The 15504-nt window shown below is 33.2% G+C and overlaps 1 protein-coding gene across 1 annotated transcript; it reads left to right on the plus strand.

Moving 5' to 3' along the window:
• Positions 1–8618: 8618 nt before the first annotated feature.
• Positions 8619–14431, plus strand: LOC129892571 (sucrose synthase). The gene is made up of 14 exons (XM_055968150.1): positions 8619–8751; positions 10218–10345; positions 10856–10982; positions 11092–11243; positions 11329–11521; positions 11634–11969; positions 12056–12151; positions 12245–12418; positions 12506–12622; positions 12718–12884; positions 12971–13195; positions 13286–13849; positions 13932–14070; positions 14151–14431. Exons 2-14 carry the CDS (start codon positions 10248–10250, stop codon positions 14178–14180), a joined length of 2418 nt encoding a protein of 805 aa, XP_055824125.1. The 5' UTR covers positions 8619–8751; positions 10218–10247; the 3' UTR covers positions 14181–14431.
• The last annotated feature ends 1073 nt before the right edge of the window (positions 14432–15504 follow it).

Consider the following 15504-nt stretch of genomic DNA (forward strand, 5'->3'; position numbering starts at 1 on the left):
AAGAATAATGTGAAATCGAAAGTAAACTAAAATGCAAAAGATAAGTCTTAAAATATTGAAAATCTCGATAAAAGAGAAATCAAAACATAGTATCATAAATGAATAAAAAACATAATCTTCTTGTCTGAACATTCCTCTACTAAACTAGACAGGGGCGTAGGAAAATCCCTAACTCACCCAAACATGAAGGAGTACATAAGTCTGAACATAAAAGAAAGATATAGCGGGTTTTCCCATGAATCATGAGGACTCACCAAAATAACAAAACTCCAATGTAAATCGAAACTAGCCACGTGGATGGGCGAAAGCATCGTGACCTATATTATAAAATAATATAGAAAAAAAATATGTGTTAGTACATGGAATATATTAAGTATATGAGAAATATATATAGCATGAATAAACGGACATAATAAGCATGAACATGTGATGCAGAACTCAATGACCTGAAAAGTGTGAAGTAAAACATAAAATCATATAGATAAGGTCAATGCATCATAAAAAATTATTTAAGAACTTGTAAGAATACATTGTCAATTTATGGAATATGGACCGTAACCGATAATAAAATTATTTGAGCTATAAATGGAGTTTGTTGTAACTCCTACACCGAAAAAGAAGAGACTACTTGTCAAGGTAGACTCTGTATCATTATCATCACAAGCTATCTGTGGATCCACTAGCTAAGAAATTTTAAGACAACCTATGGAGGCACGTAGTTTGAGATTAGAGATTGCTACTAGATACTCCCTTACCAAGCCTCCACCTAACGCCCTCACGGTGCTAAGTCAAATCTCAATGGAATAGATAAAACATATCATAAGAAAAGATAATAATCATATATCAATCCACATTCATAAAATCATATAAAAATAGCTCCTTAAATCATGATTCATAATAACATTCATATAGACACTTACCTTTCTAAACATCTAAATCATGATTTCATTCATATTGTGAAAAAATCTTTCACAATTCATTGATACATGCTTGAAAATATACTTGAAACATCATTTGTTACTTTCATAGAACATTCGTAAATCCTTCATAAAATTTCATGATCATAAATTCATAGTTCATATTAAAAATCATAGGCATTATGCATGGGTCCATGTGAAATTAATTAAAAATTATTATTAACATAAATCCATGTATAATTGAAATCAATTAGAAAAGACCCATAAAGAATTGACATGAAGCCTACTTGAATTGGATGAATTTGAACTTGGAGAATTAAGATCTTTTGGGACCCAATGGATGAAAGAAATCCATTGGTGAATTCCCACATACCTGAATATCAAGGCCCTAAAAGCAAAGAAGATTGAAGAACTTGAAACTTGGAACCCTAGCTTTCCTTCTTGAGCTAGAGAGGGAATTGGAGAGGATGAGTTGAGCGAATTTGAGTGTTTTGAGAGAATGGCATGAAATATGTATTCTTTTAAGGGTAGAAACAGTTATAGGGTAGTTGTAGGTCCAAACCAATGTAGTTTAGAGGTTAAATAAAGGGAAAAGTTCTAAATATCCCTAATTTAAAACTGTCGGAGTGACCCTACGAATCAGACCTATGGTCTGTAGAAATTACTACGGTCCGTCAAAAAGGCCCATAGAACTTGTGCCCAAAAATCAAACCTACTGAAATTTCATCTCGACTCTACGACCCAAATCGTGTGGATCATAGAAGATCCTACAAGTCGTGGAACTTGCTCGTATGAATAGTGTTTTGAAACAGTAGCCACTGATTTTGTACGTCGTTCTTACGACCTTGGTCTACGGGTCGTATAACTCCTTATGGGTCGTTAAACCAACTCGTCCTGCATACCCTCAAAATATAGTCTCTGAACTCGTCCTATGAATCTTAGAGATTTCTATGTTCTGTAGGATCCTCTCATCAAACGACCCAATATTTAGTCAATTTCCCAAACTTTAGACCCTTTCTATGACCCCTACCTACAGATCGTAGGACCTTATACAATCTGTAGGTCCAATTCGTAGGTCAAACTTTATACTTATCAATTTTCTCATATTCCAATATCCTTCCTATGGTCCGTAGGATTTCCATGACCTGTAGGTCAACTTGTGGGAACTGGCACCAAATTATTTTTTGCATCATTTCTCTCGTTCTGACTTTCTAACTTTTAGGGTATTACACAGACTTTTGGGGTTATATTTGAGTTATGTTATATATCCGCATCATTGAATTGTTTTAGTTTTTCATTCTATTTACTTTCGCATTTCTTATTTTTGTTGGATTTTAGGCTGACTTGTCTTGGTGGGATAAGACATATGCCATCACATTCAATTTTTGAGCCATAACAATGAAACACTTATTTGATTACTCTCACACTTTCCTACTTTCATTGTTAAATACTATGAACTTATTTGTGATTATTTGTAGAATTGAATCAGGTATAGAGTTTGTGAAATTTGCATAAGTTATAGGGTGATTCTTTAACAATAGTTGTGAACACTTGATTTGACTCTTATATTAAAAATATTTCTTTTCTTAAGTGATAGGGTGATTCTTATACCAGATAGTCGGAATTCATTGGGGACTCATGAGGACAATATATGCAATCTGTATTGGACAACACTAAAGGAATGTCCTGGATGCAACATCATATATCGAATAAATTTTCTACATCATGAATCTGGGTGATTCTTTATCTATAACTGAAGCAAATTTCTCAGACTCCAGGTATAGAGTTTTACATAACCAAGAAATTATTCCCTCTGTTTTATTTTACTTGACCCTTAAATTAAATATATATATTACTTGTCTAGTTTTTCAAATCAAGAGAAATTAATTAGTATTTGTTTTCAATTCTAATTTTATCGTTAAATAACTATACAAAGTATTTGTCACGATCAAAAAATGGGTGTGATGGCACTCGTCTTAACACACCGAGACGAGTTAGCCTGAAATCCAACGGTAAGTAAATGCGGAAGTAAATAATATAATACAAGGCATAACTTAAGCAAAATGGATAAATATACTCAAAATCTCCCAAGATCGATTGTCACATGTATAAGCCACTAATGTAATACAAAAACGCGAAAAGAAACACAGTCTCAAATATCTCTGTCTCAAAAGCAGGACAAAACTATAGTAAGAGTAAGAGGTGCCCGTCGGAAGGATGCTTCAGCCAGCTCGATAACTCCAGATGATAGCTTCAAATATGGGTAGGAATGGAAAAAAGATCATACAGGTCCGAGCTCACAACCTACACAAGTGTAGAAGCAAGGAATAAATACCAAATATTGTGGTACTTAGAAAGCGCACAACTAAAAACAAGTAAAGATAAATAGAACTCTAATACGCTGTCACAATGAAATGTTAAGATGATTCATGACTGCCTTATCAGTACATATCTGCTGAATCTCAGTTCGAAATTCATGAGGGACATTTCTATTCATGTAACCTTTCATGAAGCGTATGGACCATCCCCTTATATAGAAACTGCCACGGAATGTGTGACCCAACCCTTCTTTCTTATAGAATTTGCCACGAAGCCTGTGGCACGTCCCTTATTCTCATCATTTCCACAAAGTATCTCAACCCAGCTATGCCACAAAATCAATGCAAATAGGCATGTTTACACAATTAATGGGAATATGATGAGGTCCATAGCAGCACACAATTCATATTAAGATAATCACAACACATTTTCTCAAGTGAGACAGTATTACAAAGCATGTTAAACACATGAACGAAATCCATCAAATTGTCTTTTTATTACCCCTTTCGTTATTCTTAAGATCATTCCATATTCACAAGTAATCCTAAAACCGAATCCCATCACTCTTCATCACATATAACAAGAAGTACATAATTCTACAAGCTTACGAAGATTTAGAAATACACTTACCTCAATTCAAGAACTAACTACTTTGAAACTTAGGTCTTCCCCTTTTGTCGAGTATTCGAATCAACAATATCTATTCAAATATGAATTCTCAATAAGTATACAAGCACAATGACACCTAAATTACCAATTTTGGAAACTGGGTCAAAATCGACCCAAAAATCCAATTTCAGAAATGAAGGATAAATCTGAAAACTTTTACATGAAAATATTCCCCAAAGTATTTGAAATCCATTGGTGAAAATCATTTAAAAAATGGAGTTGTATTCAACTCATAATCACCATTTTAGCAAAACTCAACTTCTTGGCAAAAACCCCATTTTTGGAATTCAAAATCATGAATTAAATGTCAAAATCACGTAATAATAGATGGATATTGAAGATTATAGGTCAAAGTAACTTATCCAATAGTTTTCCCCCTCAAAAATCCCTTATGAAATCGCCTCTACTGAGCTCCACAACTCAAAAAAGGAGAAAAATAGGCATTTCTCGACTTTTGGGAAGAAAACATTGTTCAGGCACAAAATGCAACAATGTTCAGGCACAAAATGCTCATCGCGATTGCGACATCCAACCTAACGATCGCGATGAGTCACAGAGGTCAACTCATTAATTGACCATCGAGATCGTAGCAGGGACCCACATGATCGCGACTCACAAAAAGCCCACTCTTCGCGATCGCGGAACCCTCTTCACCGGGAACAACAAACACCCAAGTTCAAACTTACTCCGGATGAATCCTCAGAATTCGTTCAGAATCCCGTGCACACAAACCATACGTGTTACCCCACTAATTTTGGCTTTCTTGAATCAATGGAACCATTGAAATTTGAATTAAAGGTCTCCTTGATTCGAAATTCGATTAGTCACAACTAAATTAACTTTAGGCTCAAAAACACCAATTCAAGATCGGGACCTGTGAAAATTCAACCAAGACCTCCCCTATACCTAAAATTATCCCTCGAATTCAATGGAATTGTCGGAAATCCATTCCGAGCACCCAAACTTCAAATGTTGACCAAAGTCAACTCTTGGTCTAAATTTTCATAAATTCTCAACTTAAGACCTCAATTCCATGATAAGACTCCAAAATTGAACCGACAACTCTTTTAGACCAAATTCTGCATTCTAGAGTTGATGGAACTGACAGAATTTCATTCCGAGGCTCGTCGCTCCGGTTGATACCAAAAATCACTTTTAAACCACTTAAGGCTTTAAGAATTCAAACTTCCACAAATCATAACTTTTCACAAAAATTCCAAAACCAACTTTAAAAAACATATCAAATATGGTTTGGGACAACTATCGGAAGGGGTAAAACGATCGTTTTACAAAAAATTTCAAAAATGACCTTCAGGATCATTATAGTATTACTCCCTCCATCTTCATATTATTTTGATCCGAGTTGACATAACACAACTATTAAAAAAGCTTTAATTAAAGATATATTTTGTCAAACTGAATCCTATTAATGATGCTTTGGAACTGTAAATTTGATAACCACTACTTTATATAATTATTTAATAATAAGGATAATATATGAAAAAACTAATAAAAGTTTTTTGATTTGTTAAACGACAAGTAAAATGAAATTTCTATTTTTGATATAGGAATCAAGTTAAATGAAACAAATGGAGTAATAGTCAGATTTGAATTTCAAAGCATAATTAATAAGGTTTATTTAGTACAATTTGTTACCTCCCTTATTTTTTGAAATAAGGTGCAAGTCCACTAATATTTTTTTTTTTTAGGAAAATGTTAAATCAACATGGCAAAATAAACTGAAATGGATGGAGCATTAAAGCATATATTTCTTTTCAAGCCATTTATTAAGGATATTTAAATAAAAGTACATCTTATTTTCTAGTAATAAGTAATTTTCTCAAGTGTATGCTCAAAATTAAAACATCATTTATTATAGGATATGGAAAATATAACATTAGAAATTTATGTATTCTAGACGAGTTTTAATTTGTTTGTCTTATTTTTTTTTATTCTATTTAAAAAATTGAGTTTTTTTTTTGATAAATTTTTAATTTTAACTTTTCACTTGGCATGTTTATAACCACAAGATCATAGAAATTTTGATACAATCTATTAAATATCTTGAATTTAAAATTATAAAATTTAAAAATATTCCATATATTTTTAATCTCTATACTAAATTAAAATTAAATATGTGAAGCTTAACTTGATCAGCTATGTGATAATTTAAATTCATGGTAGGCACTATCTAGAAGTGTTTTGCTTTGACTTTCTTATGACATCAAGTTTTATTTCTCATGGCCTAATTTGTGTCCGAAAGAATTATGTGGAAAAGGGAAAACAGTGGAATTCATTGGCTGATTATTCTGACGCCTTCATTAGCCACTAGGATTTTGGTTGGCCAGGAAACTTCTTTCAACTTCCGCACCCAAAATGCAAACTCTCAACATTACCCAACTCAAAAATTTAAAAAATGCAGTTCAGTGCACTAAAACTCTCGTTATGCATAGGATTCGAGAAAAGGTCCGACTAAAAGGGTCTATTGTACGCAGCCTTACCTCGCATTTCTGTCAGAGGCTGTTTTCAAGACTTGAACTCGTGACCTCCTGATCACGTGGCTGTTTCCAAAATACTTATAAAGTTCCATTCCGTAGAATCAAATTACATAAATCTAAATTAATATTATTGAGAGGTTAAACATCCCAACTATTTTAGGACAGAGAGAATATATCATTTCTTGAGTTCAAAAATAAAATTTTAAAACATGTTAATTGTAAGCAAAAATACAAATAAAATCAATCCAAGGAAAATTACATATCTTAAATGTGGAAGAATGTTTGGTTGTGGCTCAAATAGATAAGCACTATTCATAAAAAAGATATTTAGTGGTAATAATATTTTTTAATATCACCGTAAAAATATTTTGCGGTAATTGAGTTAATGTCATTATATTTGGAGTCATTAAAATTTTTAGCAGTATTTATATAAAATGCTAATTATAAATATTCATATTTTATTAATGCCACTATATATAAAATGATGATAATTTTATTATTGCTGCAAAATTCTTTATTGGTCGTTAGCTGTAAAATTAGAACTAACAACTTTCCAAAAAAGTACTTTGGACTGCATATCTTACTCTCTATTTCTGATCATGATATTCAATCTTTTTTTTTCAGTTGAAAATTATTACAAAAAATAGTGATTTAATTCCTCTTATCTTGTTTTGGTGGTTGGTGGATTGGATATGGTTTGTACCTAAAATGGAGGAGAGAAACAAAGTCATAATTCAGCACCCTATTTCTAGAACCCACGAACCAAAAAGACATGGTATACGATAATTCAAACAATTTACATTTTTTTCAAAACAATTTTCACTTTATTTAAAAATTTGATGATGAAAATTTTAAATTCAACTTGAAGTTGTATTTTCTAACTAACTTTTCACTTTTTGAAATGTATTTGAATACTTTCAAACATGAATATTATTTCAATTATTTTTTACAAAATATAATAAAAAAACAACTCCATCTTCTGTAAATTCTAAGTAAAGTGAAAAGCATTTGAAATTTATGGCCAAATGCTAACCTAAATTTTATATATTAAAAATGAAAAAAGATGTGAGTGTACAAGTAGCGAAATCAGAATTTTTAAAATATTTATAAAAAAAACACACATAAGAGTGAAAAGAAATTCAACATCTCTTTTATATATATAATAATTTAATTTTATTATATATGTTGTAATTTTTTATTGTAGAAAATTTTCAGAACAATTAATGAGTTTTTTTCAGTATGACAAAACTAATTTAGAGTCGAATCCAATATATGTGTAATATGAGTGAAAAGGAAATACATTTCAAAATCTATTCTTTCAATTTAAAATACACGTATTATAAGGTCAAAGTGAATAGGAACCTTTGAAAAACCAATAAATCCAGTACAACCAAAACATTAGCATAGTATTATCCTCAATTAACTTTTATTTTCCCTATGCAAGTAATAAAGAGTTGCCATTATTGTAAAACACACTAACAAATAAAATAGAAAAGGTCAAATCCTAAGCACAAATCAAATATAGTAGCCCCAACAAATTGACATAAAAAAGGTTTTATAGTCATCATTAACGAAACGTACGGGTCGGGTCCACCACTATTAAACAAAGAATGAGTCCATTGGATTAGTGTTAAATACAGAAGCACCAAAAGTGGTTTTGGTTAAAACAACTGTGAAAACTGGGAGACAAAAATGGACACAGAACTGAGAAGGAAGGTACATGCATCATGCATGTCAAAACATTTTCATTCAACAAAACTAGATGAATATGAAATAAAATTAATCATAATAAGTTTTGTTTGGTGTAGATTCAAATGAATTATACTATATGAATCCTAACAAACGAGCTTATAAAATAGATATTTCCTAAAGTTTGCGTGAACGACAAAATGTTTCGTAAGGGTGTGTTTGGTATGAGAAGGAAGAAAACATTTTTTGATTTTCTTTTTCATGTTCAATTGATAAAAAAAATTTGAAAAATATTTCTCTAAAAAAAATAAATTTCAAGACAAATATTTTTCTTCATAAAAAAAATAAATATATATTTTATTAGTGACATTACATATTAATGATGTTGTTGGACTATTCAAGTCTTCAGCATCGTCCACTGGCCCTATTTTAGTTTGTAATTATTTTAATGATCCAGTTGTATTAGAGAAGACACGTACACAATTACACTTTTTGTTTTGTATAAAAGGAGACCTCTACCATTCTATTCCTCACACCATTCACAAAGAAACATTCATTTCCATACCTCCGTTCATTTCATTACTTGTACTTCTTCCATTAACATTATTATTATTATTATTATTTCATTCAATATTCCTCTCTTCCTTTTTCTTCAAAAGGTAAAAAGCTATTACTCTCATTTATGTCTTGTAGAATTTTGTTTCCATTCAAATTCTATTTTGTTCACTGTTAAAAAGATCAGATTCTGGGAATTTTTATTTTCTTAATAGAAAAGTATGTTCCTCAACTAGTCAAAACCCAGGAAAAAAAGATTTTTCTAGATAATAGTTTGCAAATTCTAACTTCACCTTCTTCTTTTTTTTTTTTTCCAAGTAAATACTAATCTTTGACAAATTGGCAAAAAATTCTATTCGTGACCGTCACCATTAGAAATCAATGCATTATCCATTGAAACATAAAACATAATTTGACTTGGCCGGTGGGAGTTGATGAAAACACAAATCAAAATTCTATATATTTATACTAGTAACAAGAATAAAAAATCCTCACTTCTTTTTTCTTCATTTCTCATTATTAACACAAATCAAAATTCTCTCACTAGTTTTCTTCTTTTCTCCCGTTAGTGCTGCTCTGTTTTTCTTTTTAATTTACTCAAAACTGTTGTTTCTTTATTCTACCTATTTGTTTTGTTTCTCTGTGTACATCTTATCAAATAGTTTAGTTTTCGATGGTTAGAATTTCTTTACTTTTAATCAAATTCTTTGAGATACATAATCTTTTGATAAGAAGCAGTTTACCTTTATTGTTTTTTCAGATATTAAATGATTAAAAATAAAATAAAGAAGTAGTTCCCATTCAAGAAATATCTTATCTTTGTATAGAATTTCGTCACAAGTTCTTCCTCTTTTAGGTTTTTCAGTGAGATGTCGAAGAATATGGGGAGATTTTGTTGTTGTTGTTGTTTAGTAAATGCTAGCTGGCATATTCTTTCACTTTATTTTCCTCCTTTAAAATAAAATATATGAAGGGTACCTGTTGATCATATATATATATATATATATGTGTGTGTGTGTGTTTTTATTTAATTGTTTATTGCGTTTTTCTCAACTAAAACAGTGAAAGACGACTACTAACATATTTTATTAATAATAGGAAGATGACTGCAGGTTCTCTCTGTTGTGTTTTTATTGGGCCACATTTATTAGTTATGCATTTATTTGATAACTCTCATGTCATTATATTGGTAGGTCTGCTAGTTTTACTATTCTCTCCTTATCAGATTTAAGTATTGAGCTTAATGAAATAAAGGAAGACTTTAAAATTTTGAATTTGTCGGATATGATATTGAAGCTGAAAAATTAATTAGATATAGAAAGATAAAAATACTCTCTTTTTAAACAGATTAAAAAGAAAGTAAGGCCACTTAATTTGAGATGGAGAGTAGTATTTAGTAGTAGTAGCAGTAGTACTAGGTGGGTTGAAAATTTGTACTACTCAGATCACTGGAATATTAGGTGATTAGGTGACTTTTCCCCCCCGCAATCTCAGCTCTTTTGATAGTAGTAATATGCTAAATATTTTAATTATTTTTTGAGTCAACAGTATTTTGTTTGTGTTTTTACAGTTGAAAGTCATCTGAGGATTTCCAGGTGCAATGGCTGAACGTGTTCTGACTCGTGTTCACAGCCTTCGTGAACGTCTTGATGCTACTTTAGCTGCTCATCGCAATGAAATTTTGCTCTTTCTTTCAAGGTATTGTCTTAGAGCAATGTTCTTGCCTTTTGATTTAGTTGGTGTTGTTTCTCAGTTTCATATGGTATGTTGGACAAGCATAAATAGTCTTTGGGATAAAAACTTACTACTGCCTTATTTCTTGTTTGGTTCTTAATTCTAGGATTAGTTATATCAGAATTAGTAATTAGTCTGGGGATAAGTTATCTCTGTCAGACGATGAAATAATAGTATCACAATTAGTCATCCACGACAAAATCCCCCTGAGGTCCCTGAAATCTGTTTTCTACTAAATAAGCTGGAGGATATTTTGGTATGCAAACAACTTATTCTTAGAATTTATGTAATGCATGTTATTATTTTAATACAACAAACCAAATCGTCAACAAGAAATAATCTCAGTATAACCAATTTCAGGTTAACTATCTCACCATAACTTGTCTTCAAACCAAATGACCCCTAAAAGATGAACAAAGATATAGTTTAAACAAGTACATCATGAGTTATTCTTGCTGTTTTTGGCTGTATCAGGATTGAAAGCCACGGAAAAGGGATCTTGAAACCTCACCAGCTTTTGGCAGAGTTTGAATCAATTCACAAAGATGACAAAGACAAACTGAATGATCATGCCTTTGAAGAAGTCCTGAAATCCACTCAGGTAACTTGGTTTATTGTTAAGTTGATAGCATTTGATTGTCTTAGTATGCTCATATATGTATCAGTTTGTGTTTGCATTTGAAAAATTCTTATGTTGTTTGTCATACTAGGAAGCAATTGTTTTGCCCCCTTGGGTTGCACTTGCCATTCGTCTGAGGCCCGGTGTGTGGGAATATATCCGGGTGAATGTCAATGCTCTTATTGTTGAGGAGCTGACTGTGCCTGAGTTTTTGCAATTCAAGGAAGAACTTGTTAACGGAACGTAAGTTTTAAGTTCGACTTTGATGATAAGTTATCTAACATGTTCTTATTTTTTCTAATTAATGTTGTGATTTTCCTGGGTGCAGCTCCAATGATAACTTTGTTCTTGAGTTGGATTTTGAGCCCTTCACTGCATCATTTCCCAAACCAACCCTCACCAAATCAATAGGCAATGGAGTTGAATTCCTCAACAGGCACCTCTCTGCCAAAATGTTCCATGACAAGGAAAGCATGACCCCTCTTCTCGAGTTTCTTCGAGTCCACCACTACAAGGGAAAGGTAAATTTAGTGTTTCTGATAGTGGCTTTCTCCGCCAAATTTCCAGTTGGTGGTGACTGATTTATGCACCCAATAAATGATTAACATGTTCCATCTATCATTTTCTGTGCAGACAATGATGCTGAATGATAGAATTCAGAATTTGTACACTCTCCAAAAAGTCCTGAGGAAGGCTGAGGAATACCTCACCACCCTTTCCCCAGAAACGTCATACTCGGCATTTGAGCACAAGTTCCAAGAAATTGGCTTGGAGAGGGGTTGGGGTGACACTGCGGAGCGTGTTCTAGAGATGATCTGCATGCTCCTGGATATCCTCGAGGCTCCAGACTCATGCACTCTTGAGAAGTTCCTTAGCAGAATTCCTATGGTTTTCAATGTGGTTATACTTTCACCGCATGGATATTTCGCCCAGGAAAATGTCTTGGGTTACCCCGACACTGGTGGTCAGGTGCACTGCTTATTTGTGATCCCTTTGTCTTATTCCTTTGAAACCTATTGTCGCAAGTGTTGAGTTCATATTCCTTTAATTTGCAGGTTGTCTATATTTTGGATCAAGTTCCTGCCTTGGAGCGTGAGATGCTCAAGCGCATAAAGGAGCAAGGACTTGATATCAAACCGCGTATTCTTATTGTTCGTACTCTCAGAAATTGTGCTTATAGATTATGATTATGCAGGATTTTGATTTGTTCTAATACAACACCTGATCTTTGTTTAAATTTTCAGGTTACTCGGCTGCTGCCTGATGCAGTTGGTACCACTTGTGGTCAGCGACTCGAGAAAGTATTTGGAACTGAGCATTCACATATCCTTAGGGTCCCCTTTAGGACTGAGAAGGGCATTGTTCGCAAATGGATCTCTCGTTTTGAAGTCTGGCCATACATGGAGACTTTCATTGAGGTGAAGCGACCTTTCTGTATTCATTTTTTAATCTTGTACTTACTAACACTATAACTTTCACTAAAATTTTGACTTTTGATACATTAGGATGTGGGGAAAGAAACAACTGCAGAACTGCAAGCTAAGCCCGATCTTATTATTGGAAACTATAGTGAGGGAAACCTTGCTGCTTCCTTGTTGGCTCACAAGTTAGGTGTAACACAGGTCTGTAATATTGGTCACCTGTATAAGATTAACTTTCATTTGGAACCAGAAGTTGTAAGATTTCTCTTTCATTTCGTCTACTTTGCCTTCTGCAGTGCACCATTGCTCATGCATTGGAGAAAACCAAATATCCCGATTCTGACATTTACTTGAAGAAATTTGACGAGAAGTACCACTTCTCAGCTCAGTTTACTGCTGATCTTATTGCAATGAATCACACTGATTTCATCATCACCAGCACCTTCCAGGAGATAGCAGGAAGGTATGACATCAATTCCATGCTCTGCTTAAATTGTTCTTATTCCTGTTTCATTGTCTTGGATCCTAAATCAATTTCAAATTCTTTAGCAAGGACACCGTTGGACAATATGAGAGCCACATGGCCTTCACAATGCCTGGATTGTACAGAGTTGTTCATGGCATTGATGTGTTCGACCCCAAATTCAACATTGTGTCACCAGGAGCTGATGTGAATCTCTATTTCCCATACTCCGAAAAGGAAAAGAGATTGACAACTTTTCACCCTGAAATTGAAGACCTGCTGTTTAGTGATGTTGAGAACGAAGAACACCTGTATGTTTCTATAATTTGCAATATTGGTGGAAGATTATGTTTACTGATATAAACAATTTTGTACTGAATTGATTTGTGTTCCTATATCAGGTGTGTGTTGAAGGACAGGAATAAGCCCATCATATTCACCATGGCAAGATTGGACCGTGTGAAGAACTTAACTGGACTCGTCGAGTGGTATGCTAAGAATCCACGACTAAGGGAGTTGGTTAACCTTGTTGTGGTTGGTGGAGACAGAAGAAAGGAATCCAAAGACTTGGAAGAGCAGGCAGAGATGAAGAAGATGTATGAACTTATAAAGACTCACAATTTGAACGGCCAGTTCCGATGGATTTCTTCCCAGATGAACCGTGTGAGGAATGGAGAACTCTACAGGTACATTGCTGACACCAGGGGAGCTTTCGTGCAGCCTGCATTCTACGAGGCTTTCGGTCTGACTGTTGTTGAGGCCATGAGCTGCGGTTTGCCTACATTTGCAACTAATCAAGGTGGTCCAGCTGAGATCATCATTCACGGGAAGTCTGGTTTCCAAATTGATCCATACCATGGCGATCAGGCTGCTGAGCTTCTCGCTGATTTCTTCGAGAAATGTAAGGTAGACCCTTCACATTGGGAAGCTATTTCCGAGGGTGGCCTTAAGCGTATACAGGAGAAGTAAGCTTCGACTCTTTTCGTCCTACCACATGATCATTATTGAGTTTATTAATTCTAATCTCCCGTTGCTGCTAATTTATAGGTACACATGGCAAATCTACTCGGATCGGCTGTTGACATTGGCTGCTGTTTATGGATTCTGGAAGCACGTTTCCAAGCTGGATCGTCTTGAAATACGTCGCTATCTTGAAATGTTTTATGCTCTCAAATTCCGCAAGCTGGTAAGTCTCTCTGCTTTCTGCACTATTCCAATTGTCTAAAGCAACTGCTAATGGAGCTTCTCTATTTTGTTTTGATTCAGGCTGAACTTGTCCCATTGGCTGTTGAGTGAATTGACAAAGAAGAGAAGGCTTCTGTCTGATTGTTATCCACATTGCCCTTTGAAAATGTTGTCTAGATTGCTTTTTCCCCCACATTCTTATCTGTTTGCCAGCTTAATTGTCTTTTTTATTTGCATTTTGTCCCTTTTGTAGTGAAGAGCATTGCGAATTTGACATTATGTAGTGTTGGTGTGAATAAAATATCAAATTTCAATCTACTCATGAAGAGGATTGCAAATTTGCAAGCATTATTTCTTGAGTATTTTTCTTTCTTTTCACCATTTCCTAGTTATTTCATTTAAACACAACTTCTCTGTCTTTACATGGTACTAATAAAGTCTGTGTACACATCTTTTTTTTTCTGAATTTTATTTATGAAATTATACTAAATTTATTATTGTCCAAATGAAAATATACTAACTATAGAGAGTCGTCTTTTCTTTGTTACCCAAAGTTATTATCAAGGTCAATTTTGCCAACGACCTTGGAGACAACTATATTGGATAGTGATGAAATTCTTATCCTATATTGGCAAAAGGTCAAACTAAGAATCAAAACCAAACCTTTTTACATAGATAGCCTTGATGAGCGACCCTATTCATTTGGGATATTCTCTAGAAGAGAAATAATTTTGTCCTTGAAATTGAAAGAGACAAATATGAAATATGGATGTGGAAAAAAAGAACTATGGATTATTTTCTGTAGGTTTTGTGTGCGAATCTTGAGGATAAAAAATCCTTTCAGTGAGAAGGAATAATCTCAGCAATTGACGTAATTTTTATCTTGTTTCAAAAAAATATAAAAATTTGAAAAAATTAAGCAAATTGACAAATATTACTACTGTAATATGAGATAACATTATAGTTTCAATTAATAATGAATTTATGGTTACAGTTTAATGAATTTTGCTCTGAATTTTGAGTCCCACTAAACTTATTTATATTAGGCATAACAAGTCATTCTCGCATGATTTGTATATTTTTTATACAAATCACAATTTATCTCTCCTCTCTCCACTAACCGATTTATCTCATCAATAATGAATAGATATCATTACTCAATTCGTTCATAATTTTGCACACATCAAATTATCATCACATAGGCTTTTTTGTTACTCCTCTTTATCATTAGGATCAACATTTTGAACAATTCAACAATGTAGCCAATTTTCTATTACTCCCCAACGCATATAGCAAGAAAATACAAGATTCTACATACTTAACTAAGATTTAGAAATTCACTTGCCTCAATTCAAGCACACAATCACTCCAAAATTTAGCCTTTCCTCTTCGTCGGGTCTCCGAATCAACAAAGTCTATTCAAATATGAATTTAC

Source organism: Solanum dulcamara, chromosome 6, assembly GCF_947179165.1.
Source record: "Solanum dulcamara chromosome 6, daSolDulc1.2, whole genome shotgun sequence".
In the NCBI taxonomy this organism is placed as follows: Eukaryota; Viridiplantae; Streptophyta; class Magnoliopsida; order Solanales; family Solanaceae; genus Solanum; species Solanum dulcamara.